The 14544-nt window shown below is 45.8% G+C and overlaps 1 protein-coding gene across 1 annotated transcript; it reads right to left on the reverse strand.

Annotated features, from left to right (window-relative positions):
• Positions 1 to 5327: 5327 nt before the first annotated feature.
• On the reverse strand, positions 5328 to 13711 carry LOC121198366 (proline-rich transmembrane protein 2). Its single transcript, XM_041062429.1, has 5 exons — positions 13667 to 13711; positions 9002 to 9286; positions 8581 to 8870; positions 8147 to 8279; positions 5328 to 7802 (listed from the first exon to the last, which is right to left on the reverse strand). Exons 2-5 carry the CDS (start codon positions 9201 to 9203, stop codon positions 7789 to 7791), a joined length of 639 nt encoding a protein of 212 aa, XP_040918363.1. The 5' UTR covers positions 9204 to 9286; positions 13667 to 13711; the 3' UTR covers positions 5328 to 7788.
• Positions 13712 to 14544: the final 833 nt, after the last annotated feature.

Raw genomic sequence — 14544 nt, forward strand, 5'->3', positions numbered from 1 at the left:
CAGGAGGCAGGGGGCAGGAGGCACAGGTGCGACTCCACTGAACAGGTGTCAGGTAACAATCTGCACAATCAACAAAAACAGAAACACAAAATACATAAATGCACAAATGTTGTTGTGTCCATGTAGAATTAAAGAGGAATGCACTTATTTCATGTTGAACACTTGTCTTCATTAGAGACAGAAGTTACCATCACCCTTCACCTGTCCTCACACTCTCACCTCAGCATGATGACGACTGAGCCTGCTCCACGTATGGAGGAAGATCATGAGATGCAGGTGGAAGCTCCAGAAAATTCCAGTAAGTGAACGTTAACTTCCTACATCACGTGGTCACGGGCGTAGTTACGTTGAGAGACAGCCCCACAGACAGGCACTGGCAGTTAGCTCTTTGCTAAAGCATCGGCTGGGCTAGGCGGCTACATCCAGAGGTCTCCGGCTGCCTCCAGCGGCAGACAGGGGCAGCAGTGTCCGTGTTTGTTTGCTAATGTTCGGATAGGTTTCTGTGACAGTATGACTTGTTGTAGTGTAGACTGTACTAACCGACCGTCGAAGGAGTCTGTGTTACAGTTTTTTCGGTAAGTAAATTTCTCACTATTTTACCTGGATGTTTGCGCTAATTAGCATGTATTAGCATATTTAGCCGCTAGCTTACGACTTAATTGCCGATTTCTGGTCGCTGCTGATACAGATAGAGGACCGGAGCAGCTAATGTTAGGAACGCTGCTGCGGTGTGTTCCGTGCTCTCAGAGTCCGTTTATTGTGGGAATACTAGGCTACAATTTTATTTGGTCTCATTTTTCTGTTTAAAAAGTCCGACATTGCATGGACAGAGCAGCTCCGTCAGTCAGCGGCTGCTGTTGTTTGTGTGCTGCTGTAACTGTAAGTGGATAGTGGATGGAAGCAGCGGTGAGAGCCGGTAAATATTAAATATTGCTCCGAGCTAAGTGGACGGGTTCTCGGCCGGCTGACCCGTAGAGTAACCGTACACTCCCACTAAAATCCAAGATGGCGCAGATCAGATGACCATGGTTTAATCACAAAACCGACTCCCGAAACCAGCGGATGACGTCACGGGTGCTACGTCCATGTCTTATACAGTCTATGATCACAACAGCGATCGTACGAACCTTCGCACGTCACAGCTTCACAGGTTCGTCTCAGACAGGTGAGTCTGACACGTGGACAGGAGGAGACCTACCAGCTCTACTGTCCAAACAACGTTACCTACAGAGACGTTTCTCCTTTAAAACACTCTGCTCAGGACATCAGACCTGGACATCTCCACTAGATGGAGCTTACACACTTCAGGAATGCAATATGTCTACAAGTGTCCTCACAACTAATGTAAGACATGAGACAGGACACAACATTAGAGTTAAAATGTGAATAGTTGTTTAAAGAGTCACACCAGGGTTCATGTATTTTTCAGCCCATTCAGGCTTCACTGGTTACACACTGTTTCCAGCTGCTGTCCAGGTGTTCACGTCATGTGTCAGTTTGGGTTTAGCTAAGACGTTCACTGTGCTGGACTGTATTTTCACACAGTGTGAAATGAAATGAAAGTTACAGCTGAGTGAAAACATCTAAACTACAACTGATTTGTCTCAAATGTGCTTAAAGCAGAAGATTAACTCATGATTAACCCACGAAGAGACGTGTGTGATGTGTGTTTCTTATTTTGGAAGGAAAATGCTTCCTCTTATGTTCTTATTACTGTGAAAAAACGTGTACATTTTTGGGCCATTTTTCTTTCAGATTTGTGTGTGTGGTGAAGTCCTGTCATTAGGACCGGGCCGTTATCACAGGGGACATCACGGAGGACGGGACCGGAGCCAAGCAGATGCAGATCAGGCAGAAGAGGAGGATCCTCCTTAATTCAATTCATCGATTAGATAATTCAGTCAGCGGAGGCTAATGAAATCCCTCAAGGTTGACTGTAATCCTCTCCAACTGTCTCCTCTCATATATTTTTTTCTTTATCTTCTGTAATCAGCACAAAAGTCTCCTCTGTCCCTCAGAGACCGTGTTTGTGTGGACATTCAGGATTAGCAGGTAAATTGGATTCTACCTGCCTCTGATCCGTCAGACGTTATGGACCCGAGAAATAAAGCTTCACCAGAATCAAGGCTTTTTACGAGTTACCCACAGTTTGAATCCGATCAGTTGATTAATCGCTTACTAAAGGTTTCTGCAGCATTTACTGAATTAGATTTAAACTTTCAGACCCTGTAAACACCTGTAAACCGTTTGTCACACTCACCAGCTGATAAAACTTTACCTGGGCAGGTGGGTGGAGCTGAGTGGAAAATGGCAGGTTCACCAGCTGAAGCCTCCAACCGTCCGGACCATGGAGCAACACGCAAACAAACTCACGACCAGGACCCAACCCCAACCCGCCCCCCAACTCTGCTTTAACCTGCAGTCTGACATGTGACCTCACCTGTAAGACCCGCCTCTTTATCTGCACACTGACTGACAGGTGAGTGGGCAGCAGTCATCCAGTACAACAAGGCTGTTTGTTTGTTTTGTATGTTTGTTTTGTTTATTTGTTTGTTTGTTTTCACTGTAACTTTAATCATTTTTTCACAGTTTCAAATGCAGCACAAACACTGGAAATAAATTATTCAGAAACTTCTGTGATGAATAAAATCGAAACATGACAAACTGAAGGTGTTTCCACGCTCTCTGATCCACCTGATGTTGGCCCAGAAACAAACCCTCAGGTAAAGGTGAGCTCAGTGGGAAGCTGCTTCTTTCTCAGACAGGCTCTGACCCTGGTTAATATTCAGTCCTCTGACTGTGGACACGTCAGGTCCAACATGAGTCACCTGTGTGTCTGTTCAGCAGCGAGTGGGTGTTTACAGAGTCAGCTTTAAGAATCTGAACAACAGTGGTCACTTATTCACAGTGCTCCTGCTCTTCCTCCTGCTCTTCATCCTGCTCTTCTTCCATCGTCTTTCTGTTCCTCTGCTGACTCCTCTCCCTCCTTCTCCTCCTTGTCTTACTCCTCTTCCTCATTCCACTCCTCTTCTTGCTCCTCCACCTCTTCCTCTTCTTAATCCTCACCCACCATTGGCTGCTCCTCTTCCTCCTCCTCTTCTGTGATACACTTTTATCATTCGTTTATCTGCACGTTTAATAAGAAGAAGAACGTTGACTGTCACGGATGTGTCCTTTAAATGTTCTGTCTCCGTCCTATTTTTAATTCTGTGTGACACAGATGTGGTGAAATCAAACATCTTGGACAGTTTGACAGAAACGTTTGTTCCTTCCTGCAGCTTTTACACTCGTTTATCTCCTTTCTGTTATTATTGTCTTCACCTCATACACAGTCTCCTCCTCCTCTTCCTCCTTCTGCTCCTCCTCCTCCCCTGCTGCTCCATCTCCCCACTCTCAGCTGCATTATGACACAGCACCTCCTCCCTCCAGCCTCCATCTATGTTCATCTCCGCCTTTTCTCTCTGCGCCTGGTTGATGTTCGTTTTCCTTTTTTTCTTCCTCCGTCTCAGTTTTCCTGCAGCCCCCCCCCCACCTGAAACCACCGCCTCCATTCATCTCAATTACACCTCAACTTTTCACACCCCCACACACAATACCTAAAAGCATTTCCATTTTCCTTTCCCTGCTTCTTTTCTTTCTCTTTAACACTCTCCATCCTCTCTGCAGATCCTTCTTTCCTTCCCTTCATCTCCTAAACCCCCCCTCCCTCTTTTTCTTCCCTCTTGCAGCCTCAGCGGTGAAGTCTCTTAATAATTTATAAGGATCTAAAATTCAAATGAAGCAGAGAGAGAGAGATCTTTTATTAACAGAGAGGAATCAGACCTCTCTTCTTTCTTCCTCTCTGCCCCATCCCATCCCAGCGTCGCCGGCTGCCTCTCACTCCCTTGCCGACAGTTGCCGTGACAACCCGCTCTCTCGTCCTAGAAATGGGGAGTAAGAAATGAAGCCCACTCCCTCGTTGTGTCTCTCGCTCCTTCTCTCTCTCTGAATTTCCTCGTCACATTAAAAAAACAACAAACCCAGAAAAATAAAAGCATGCAGGTTAAAGACATTTAAGAAAATAAAAGCCTTGCCTTATGGCTGAGAGAAGTGATTTTCTAAAGGTGTTAAAGGTGATTTGGTAGCACTGAGTTAGTGAACAGCTTTCCACTGATCTCACCTTTACCTGAGGGTTTGTTTCTGGGCTAACATCAGAAGGATCAGAGAGCGTGGAAACACCTCAGAGAGGCTGAGGAGCCTGTGGCAGCGACTCTTTAACTACACACAGTCTTTTATTTTTAATCTGAATCTGCAAAATAACTAAAGTCATCAAATATATGGAAATAAATTCTGCTTCAGAAATGTACTTTAATACAGTCATTGAGAAAATGTTCTTAGTTACTGTATGTTACTGCTCACTAACTTTTAATGAGAAAACGAAGATGTGAGCGGGAAACTAAATGTGAAGAGTCAGTGTTATTCACAGACGCTGAGTCATGTTTTCAACAAGCTTAAACCGATGTTCGTCACATTGGAGCTTGAACTTTGAGCGTGAGCATGTGATTCATGAGCCTGCAGACCTGAGGAGGAGTTTTTCACTGGGATTTATTCCCTTCAAACATCATCAAATACTCAACATCAGTCAAGATCAGACGTGTCTTTGATAAATGTATTGTGTACACCCATACTCATTCTGTATGCTTCATAAAGCAGTCAATTTAAGGCATGCACAGGCACAAAGAGAGTCCAGTGTCTGGTGACAGCAATCAGTAATTAGAGAAGGACATAACGACGTTGGGTGACGGTCTACTCATGCTTACAGCGTCCCCACACCTTGGCATTTAAAAAAAGCAAGCAGGAAGCAGGTTATACCGAGCGTTACAAACAGTACATTATCATGTAAATACAAAAGAGATCCAGAGAATGAGAATAGATATATAAAAATACAAAGGTCAGGTAATCAGGTGTCAAAAGAGCCTTTACAAAACAAATGAAACTGATAAACCAGCAAAAACAACAAAAAAGATTTTTCTTCTTTCAGGTGAAAAGAAACGGGCTTCACAGAATACAGCATCTACACAGCAGGAACAGGAAACTGTGACATGAAAAGTCCCCAAGAAGGTTTTCAGTTTTTCCACGTTACAACCAGAGTCAGAGCTTCGTCTCTTTCTCTCTGCTCATCACCAAAAATCTTCCTCAAAACTTTTCTTTTTTTTAATGTGTGTGTTTGTGTGTGTGTGAGTGTGTATAAAACTCCCACAGCATATATATATATATATATATATATATACATTTACACATATATATATATGCTGTGGGAGTTTTTCTATTTACAGAACTTGTGCGAGTTGAGTTGAGTCAGAGACGAACGACTGTATAATTATAAAACCCTGCACATTAATATCATAATTACAATGTAAGCAGTGAAACTGTCCAGTAGTAACACAACAGAGAAAAATACAAATGACAGCACAAAGTATTTAACAGTCAGTCAGAATCATCAAAGTAAAAGGACGTGAGGCGCAGCTGAAACACTGTGGGCGGCTCTCAGAGGCAGCGCAAGCAAATTCCATACAAAACCATGTTGGGGTTCACGATCATGGCAGAAATCAGGAAAGCTAGCATTGGTACTGACACTGAGCTTGGGCCATTTTTTGCATAATGTGATTAGTAAACAGGCATGCTACATACAGTCCATCAGTGGGTGGAGTGAAGGGTGGAGAGAAGGCGGGAGCAGGAGGGCGGTGACCTGTGAGCAGCGTTCATGCCAACACTCACGCCGTCGTTACAGCTGGACACGGAAAGCCACAGAAACATGGACCATCGTCGGTGTGAGTAACCCGCCTTTAATGCACATGGTGTTGTACACATCCTGTATTTTGATTGTGCATCGTATGTTGATGATACCATCCATCTCTATCCTCCATCTCATGCGACATGAACGATGATTACAGGACCCTCCCTTCCTCTCCGACCTCTGAGCCTGACCTCACCTGACCTCACCTCTACGCAGAGACGCTGTCTGATTGGTGCAGAGCTCAGACATGTCACTGCGTCAAGCCAAACTTTATCTTCACAGCCGTGACATTTTCTAAAAAAACCCACGGTTCGTGTGGGTCAGTGACGTCTCCGCCACAATGCAGAGAGACAGGGACGTCTTCACTGGGTGAACATCACAATTTCTCATACTGTTTATTTACAAAGTGCTTCTCACTCAGCTCTCTGGCTGAATGAGGCTACAGTCTTATGTAAAAGCATTCTGTTATAAATATTGTAAACATGCACAGGGTATAGGAGAAGAAGGGCTGATTCACTTCCATAACACCAGCTTCGCTCCTCAACGTTCCCTCTGAAACACACACACACACACACACACACACTGTCTCTGTGCAGGCTGGCACACACTCTGGTGTTTGGCACAACGTCACACTGAGGCTCTGAAAGCTGAGAAAACGAACTGGGGGAAAATGAACTGAAACAGCGTCTCACCACAGCCAGAGCTGCACCCAGTGAACTGTCCGAGTTTTAGAAAGAGGTGTAACATCACCAACATGTCCAAAGCTCGTCACGGCCGCAGAGTCCACCAAAACACAGCAGCTTCCATAATGGAATCTCTCACTGTGTCACATTGAGATCTGTGGTGGAAACATAACCTTAATAACCCAAATTAATAGAGATCACAGGGAACAGGATCTCGCTGCCCATCACTGTCCATTAAGTGGGAAAGGCTGCACCTCCTGTGGTCAGAGAGGGTAATTAAATGTGTCTGAAGCAGAGGGACACAGAAGCACTTAGGCGTCCACACAACCACAGCTCAGTGCTCAGCACACATCTGCTTCACACACTCTTCTCTCTCTGAGACAAACTGTTTCCGATCCTCGGCCAAAAGGCTCACAGAGTCGTAGGGAGCTGCAGCCAAGGAACAACTTTCATTCCACAAGTAAGAAAATCTCACTCAGAGTGTGTGTAACGTAAACCCGCTCTGCAGTGTCACTTTTTATGTTTTTAGGGGCAGTTTTTCTCATTTTGAGACAATCGGTGAGTTACCTGGTCTGAGTTTTACACGGGACTGTTCAGTGGCTGGCTTCATATGTTTGTTTAAGGAGGCTAATTTCTTTTTTTTTTAAATGATCTAAAATTGTTTGGATTATATTTATTGGCCTTTGATAAAACAGAAGAGTCCTGGTTAAAAGACAGCAGGACAGAGCCAACGCTGTGACTGTGGTGAACGCAGGTGAACACAGGTGAGCAGTGACACCTCTGTCTCTGTGTGCAGGATAACCCCAGCAGGAACAGGTGGACACTGAAACAGTCCCCAGCAGTCTCAGACCACAGATCAGTCCAGCTAACACCAAGTTCCTCGATATTTGGTATGAAAAAATGAAGCTCGTCCTGCAGTCTGCTCCAGTACCACACCTGTGGCACGGAGACTCGTTCAGAGATTTCCATAGAGACAGATGAGTCATGACAACAGGCGCACTTGTTCATCGCAGAGGGAAAGTGTAGTGAGAGAAAGCAGTGTGAGGAGGAGAGAAGCTGCTACCACAGAATGAAAGCAGCATCTGGCGGTGCATCCTTTCCCCTGTTCCGTTTCCAGATCGGGCGTCGGCGGCAGGAGTGGGTTGGTTCGTTGATCGTGTCGGAGGTAGAGCGTCAGGCAGACCATGCTCGTCGTGCAGCAACAAACAACAGCAAAGAACAGGAAAAGATTTTTATTGGTTTTTCATCCGGTGAAAGAACTGGAGAACGAAAGTGCTTGAGGAGCAGGAGGGAGCGGCGGCGTCGGTCTCACGGTTGCAGCTGATTTCATCATTTTAAAATCACTGGAGAGACAAAGAAAGAATGTCACTGATATTCAAAGTTTCGTTAAACACAAACAAACAAAGACAGAAAAGGAGAAAACATCAGGTCACTTCTTGAGTAAAAGCCTGAACTTCCTGTTTGAGTGCAGCTGTTTGTGAAACCAGAAAAGTTAAACTGCTGATTCTTTCCAAACAGCACAGGGTTGTGTTACTTTCACTCCTGAGACACTGCAGATGAGTCTGTGAGGTTTCATAAAACATGGAAACATCATACAGTTTCCAAAAGTCCCACACTGTAAAAAGTGCGGTGTTCAACTTTCTTCCTGTGGGAGAAGTTCACGGTTAAAACCCCTGAAGTTACTCACGTCCCCAGTTGAGGGCGATAGCAGCGGTGATGATGGCGATCCCTCCCAGGATGGACACGACGGACAGAATCATGGCGTTACGACCCAAACGACGAGCGCCGTCGATGTTGCCTTGCTGCAGACTGTTCCGGGACTGGACACAGGAGGAAACGGACACACGGTCAGAAGGAAAACTCCAGTGCGTTTAAAGCTGGTGTGGAATTTGTGAAATACAACAGAAGTTTAGCAGTTCAGTTAGTTTGGTCTCCAGTTGGACAATAAGTTCACACAGCTAATAAACTCCGAGAGCTTCCTCCACCCGGAGGACAAGGGACTGAGGCTCACTGTTTCAGAGTTAGATTTTCTGAAATATTAATTCTAATTTTATGGAAGTCTCACTGCTCCATGGTCTCATCGGTATCTGTTTCCCTTCTGTACAGCTGACACAGTCGTACCATCACGGAGAAGGTGAGGGCTACGATGTTGATGGGCCACATCGGGCAGAAGCAGGACAGGATGGCCAGGATCAGGTAGTCCCTGGGCTTGGATCCGTCCACAGCGGCCTCTGTGATAGCACTGGGCTGGCGGGTGAGCGAGGGCCTGGGCGAGCCCGCCGCCAACGAGCCGGACCGGCTGCCCAAACGAGGCCGACCGTTAGCATGGCCGCCTGGCTTAGCGTACAGCTTGGGCGACACAGAGGGCGCTGTGGGAGAGGAGTCGACCATCACCGGACAGATACCATTACCTGGAATAGAAGAAGTCAGCAAAGAGGTCATGGAACTCGACCTTTGACCCTTTTAACTCTGTGTGATATAATGTGACATGCTGCTCATCTGTCAGGGTGCTGGAAGAGAACAACAGTGATATGTGGGTTACTGGTGTCCATGTTGTCACTGAGCACGGTCAGGTGGTCCATGGCTTTTCCCTCCTCTGTCTGTCTGGCCTCAGGTGCGTCTGTTGCTGAGGAGGTGGCCTCTTGTTCAGCGCTGGCTGGTTGAGAGGTCACGGCGGTGTGGCCGGCTCCTCCGGCATCTGGCTGTGCGCTGATTGGCTGTTCGGGCTGCTGCGGGTCCTCCATGCCGCTGGACGGCTGCGCGGTGCTGGGAGTAGGACGGCGAAGACAAAGCTAAGTGTTGAAGAAAAGCTGAAGCGAGACTCGCTCTGAAACGGACCACAGAGACATCAGATCATTGAGACATCAGTGTTTCCTGTAAACTGCACACGGACACAGGAAGGTGTCCCAGACAGACACGTACAGCAAAAACACAGTGACTGATGCTGAGAGCACAGTCCAGCGTTTAGCAGGACAGTTTATCTCAGCTTTCATTTGCATTAGTCTGTTTGCACCAGTTTGTTTGCTGATTCGGCTATCATTATGTAATATTGGATTTTATTCAGCAGTAACTGCCAGTGATGGACGTCAGAAAGTCATACAGAGTATCAGCAGCTCAGTGAATCTGCTTTAATAAAGGTTTAAAAACTCCCTAAACCTGAGCTTGGTCAGTTCAGGCAACTATGTTCCCTTCGAAACAACAAGAGAGTTATTTTAGGAAACTGCTGCAAGAATCAGAACTGAGAAGAAGCAGCCAGCACTGCCGATCCCACTGAGAGTCAACAGCCGGAAAGTTATGGTTCTACCAAACAGAAGACACACACACGTTCGCTGGTTAACACATTTCATGTTGTGTGATGTGGAACAAACCAGAGCTGAGACCATCTGAAACTCTGAAGGCTTTAAAAAAAGTTTCAGATGTTTTTACTTCGGCCTGATGAGCAAACATCTGTGGACAGTGGTTAAAATGTCAGTCACAGATTTCTGTATTGTTTTTGAAAGCAGCAGATGTGACACACTGTGTGTAAATTCATGTGATTGACAGAGATTCATCTTTAAAAACCAATGATCCCACAGACAAAGTGACGTGGGAACACTGGTCGTTGTATTAAATCAGACTGTTGTGTTTTTAATAACTGCAGTGTTATTAAAGGCAGCACCCTGAGCCTGAGTCAGGAGGTTTAAGACCAGATATCAAACTGCTGCACTGTGATGAAAAAACATTTTTATTTGCTTTGCTGTCAGAAAGAAACTCGGTCAGGTCTCCACTGCCGAACCAAACTCAAGCTACAGACTCAGACCGAGACATTTTCACTCACTGGGCCTCAGCAGCGACTCAGTGGACGTTTTTTAAGCCAACGTGGAAGAGAAGACTCCGTGTGAACATCTACTTCAGCGAGAATCTGCTGAGGAAGATCGTCAGAGCAGCTACATTCATCCTGTGAGATGCTGTGACATTGTTTTGCAAACTGCCTATCTGCTCTCTGAAGATAATTAGTCTAAACCACCAAAAGTTATGAAACACAAAACGATGAATCACAAAAACGTAGGACACAATTATTTATCTCAGTTCTGCAAAAGGGCGAGAAGAAAGTTTCTGTTTCCTCGAGCACAAATTATTTTTAATCCAGATCCATCTGTGTGGGCTGATACGGGTTTGATTTATTCCAGTGACTCATCAGTCTCTCGCTGCCAGCTGCTGAGGTTTCTGGCTCCTGGTCTTCGGTGTAGGTGGACTTGTTTTTGGTCCCAGCGGTCACTGATGGAGTTTAGTTAGACTCACATCACACTTCTTAAACTAGAAAGTCCATCAAACCATCATCAGCTGCAGACTGGAGGTTGTTCTGTGACAGTGAAATTCATCTGCGGCTGTTTGTGTTTCAGCATCACAGGGTTCGTCAGCCTGATGCGTGCAGGCAGCTGACGGCCACCACGGGTCCACCACGGGCAGACGCTCGCCCACGTGAGACCAGTGACATGACTTCATTACCTCAGATGCACTGAGGTATCACGACTCATGCATCATTACTGTGAGATGAAAATATTTGATCTCATTAACTTGATTCTCTCAGCGTGTCACAGTCTTTGTCATTCACAGAGATCCTGATTGATCTGGGATGAGCAGAACTCCTGCCAGCTGGCTGTAAAACCACCCTGCCACATCTTCTCAGGCTGAAAGTTGCAGGTTCTGGATTTTTTTTATCCCCCCTTCAAACTTTGTTTTTCTCAATTTTCCTTCCTTCCTTCCTTTCCTTTCCTTTCCTTCCTAACACAGAAACACAGGAGTCTCCAGGATAATTAAATCATACTCTGCGTTTATGGTCTGATCACCAGTTTGAATTATATCAGGTCTGTTTCTGAGAAATCAGGGTTTTTTCTTTAGTTTGGTGGATGGCTCGAATCACTCAGGTTTAAATCAGAGCTGTGGTGAATTCAAAACACGTGGAATATTTCAGCTTCCTGTCCTTCAGAGCAGGAGAAAGGGTGAAAGGTCGTTAATGAAAGGCTGAGGGATCTTACAGGGGCGGGGGTCTAAGCAGCCGAATCCCGCAGCAATTAACCTGCCGCCGCTTTCGTTCTTTTTCGGTACGTGGCAGGATCAGCGTCGGCTGCATCGAGCAGCGTCGAACACTCAGGAGTCAGGGGGGAAATTAGCAGGAAGAGACGAGCATTAAAGCCATCACAGGCTGTTGTTTTTAGCTCTGCAGCAGCATAATGACTCCACACTTTGATAATGTTTATTTCATGCTGAGGTTAGACCAACAGTTCACTGATGTACTGAGCTGATACCGACCTTTTATTAAACACTGGACAACGGCTGGGCATCGTCTTCCACCTCCAGGTTCAGTTAAAGCCCAAAGTTTTCTGTCCCATGATGGATTTAAAAAACATCCTCATTTATGTACTTAGTTTGTTTTAAGAATAAATCACGTCCTGGATCCTCGAGCTCCATCTTTTCTTCATTGAATCAAGTTTTCTAAAAACAAGTGACAGATTTTTTTCCAGCAATAAAAACAGTTTAACGTGTTTTAGTACAAATCAACTCGCTTCAAGACTTTTCCAGAAAACTGTGTCAGAATAAGACGGAGAATCAAGAAAGGAGGCGATTCTTCAAATCCGTTTTAACATGGAGACAGATTTTAATCTGACTGGACTCAAGGCTGAATTATCAACGGGGCAAAGTGGGCAACTGGCCCGGGGCCACGGGGCCACAGTTTGATTGACAGCCGGTGGATGGGGCGTGTGTGTTTGATTGACAGCCGGTGGATGGGGCTGTAACTTGTACTGTAGCTGTGTGTCATGAGCAAACAGTGATTTGTTGAAGAGTTAAGAACCAAAGCAGCTTCTAACCAGAGCCAAGTGATATGCTGTTCAGTGTGTGCTACAGCTGACTGACTGAGTTACTGACTGACTGAGTTACTGACTGAGTTACTGAGTTACTGAGTGACTGAGTTACTGAGTTACTGACTGACTGACTGAGTGAGTGACTGACTGACTGAGTTACTGACTGACTGAATCTAATCTCGTCAGCGAGCTGGCGTCAGCAGTGGTGAATGTGCAGGACCTGAATGTGCTTTGTGGGTCCGGCTCTTGGAGAAGGTTGTGGATTCTAGTCTCATAAAAAAGGGAAATGTTTGGAGGAGATGGGCCAGGACCTGCGGAGACGAGTGTGTGTGTCGTCCTGCTGACTCGCACACTGACACACCGAGTTTGCGTCTCCTCTCTCAGAGCTGCCACCGCGGCTTCACAGAGCAGCCATGTTCCTGTAGCTCCACACGCCGATCCACAGTAAAACACTGGCTCTGGTTTGTTTCAGTTACATGTAAAGTCTGAACCGTTTAGAGCTGCTCGGTTTTAGATCATTTTTCAGACAGAAACTGAATGACCACTTTTAAATCTTTGGATTTTGTAAACCAGTTAAGCAAAAGTCTGTTCATACTTTCACCATTTAAACGTCTGATTCTTTCAGTCAGGGGAGGTCTGTCAAAAAGTTTAATCACTGACAAATAATTTTAGTCATTCATCAAGGAAAAGGTTAAAGCTTCTCAGAGGTGAGGATTTGCTGCTGTTGTGTTTTTTATATCTTTGTAAACTGAATATTTTTGCGACATCTGACAACGTAAAGAATCCTGATTTGCCGTCTGGTTCATTTTATCATGTATCATGTTTCATCGTTTCCCCTCGGAAACATGACGACAGGCAGCGATCCAAAACAATCTGCTTCTCAGAGGTTTTTCTAGAAAAACACATGAACGAGTGCACGACAAATATGACACAACTGTTCCTGTTTGTGTGTATTTCTGCGACAAACACAAATTAAATCTTGTGAGGAAGCAGAGCTTGAAGCTCGCAGCATGACTCCAACCATGTTTTATATGTAATTAACACAAACTGATGCATGAGCACGTCTGACATCATTTCTCTCTCTCTCACACACACACACACACACACACACACACACACACACACACACACACACACACACACACACACACACACACACACACACACACTAAATGCACCAAATGCATCAGCATCAAAGCCAGACAAAGGAAAGGGAAAAATCCAGATGGAAGTGTGATGCAGCCTGAGCTGAAGGAAGCTGACACACCCACAGAGTTGCTGGAGCAGCAGCAGCACATGTTTTACACCCAACATGTGAAATAAAGAGGTTATCTCACCACAGCAGCGGCTCTCTGGGCGCTCACCTGGTCCTAGTCCACATGAAGCTGCAGAGTGATGGTCATTTTGTCTCTGCAGGAGATCCAGGAGGCACAGTCCAGTGATGTGAGATGGAGCAGCAGCACTGAGAAAGAATCTGATACACGGCTCTGGATTAAACTTCCTGTCAGGCCTTTAAAAACGGTGGAACAGCTCTGCAGCCTCTCGCTTGCTTTTATTTTTTAGTGTGATTTAGATGTGTGATGCTGCGGAGTGGTGGAGTGTTGCTGCAGCAGCTCTGCCTGTTCCACTGCAAGAGGGAAGGGAAGGGAGGGGTGTGTGCGTGTGTGCGTGTGTGCGTGCGTGTGTGTGTGTGCGTGTGCGCGCTGCTTTCCTCCCGTCTTCCACTGCGGTGAAGCTCGCTGAAGTTAAAAGCTGCTATTGTCTAAATATTCAAAATAAAAGCCCAGTGGGGTTCCGCAGGGTTTTTACTTGAGAGCAGCTGGTTAATACACACACACACACACATAGAATGGTCCTACCGGGCACAAGCTCACTTCATGAATATCTCATTTTCATGTACATTTGTGTATCCAAAAAGTGTTACTGAGATGCTCTTATTTTGGAGGGAAACGTGGACATTTCCTGCATTGTCTTCGTTAACTGTTGGCAGCTTGCTGCGCGTTCTTCTGTCCCCGTCCTGCTGTGTTTCTGCTGACAGAGCAGAGCCCCAGCAATGCACCAGTCACAGTCTCCAGCTCCACAGTCTGCACCGGGAGCATTCACACGGATTTTCACTGTTTGTCTTCGGAAGCTTCAGTGACTGTATCTAGAGTCATGTTAGAACTGACATGAATAACAATGTGTGTATCAGTGGTTTACCATCCCTGCGCCATGTCATGCATCCCAACAGCCCTGCAGTTAC

This window comes from Toxotes jaculatrix, chromosome 18 (assembly GCF_017976425.1).
Source record: "Toxotes jaculatrix isolate fToxJac2 chromosome 18, fToxJac2.pri, whole genome shotgun sequence".
Lineage (NCBI taxonomy): Eukaryota > Metazoa > Chordata > Actinopteri > Toxotidae > Toxotes > Toxotes jaculatrix.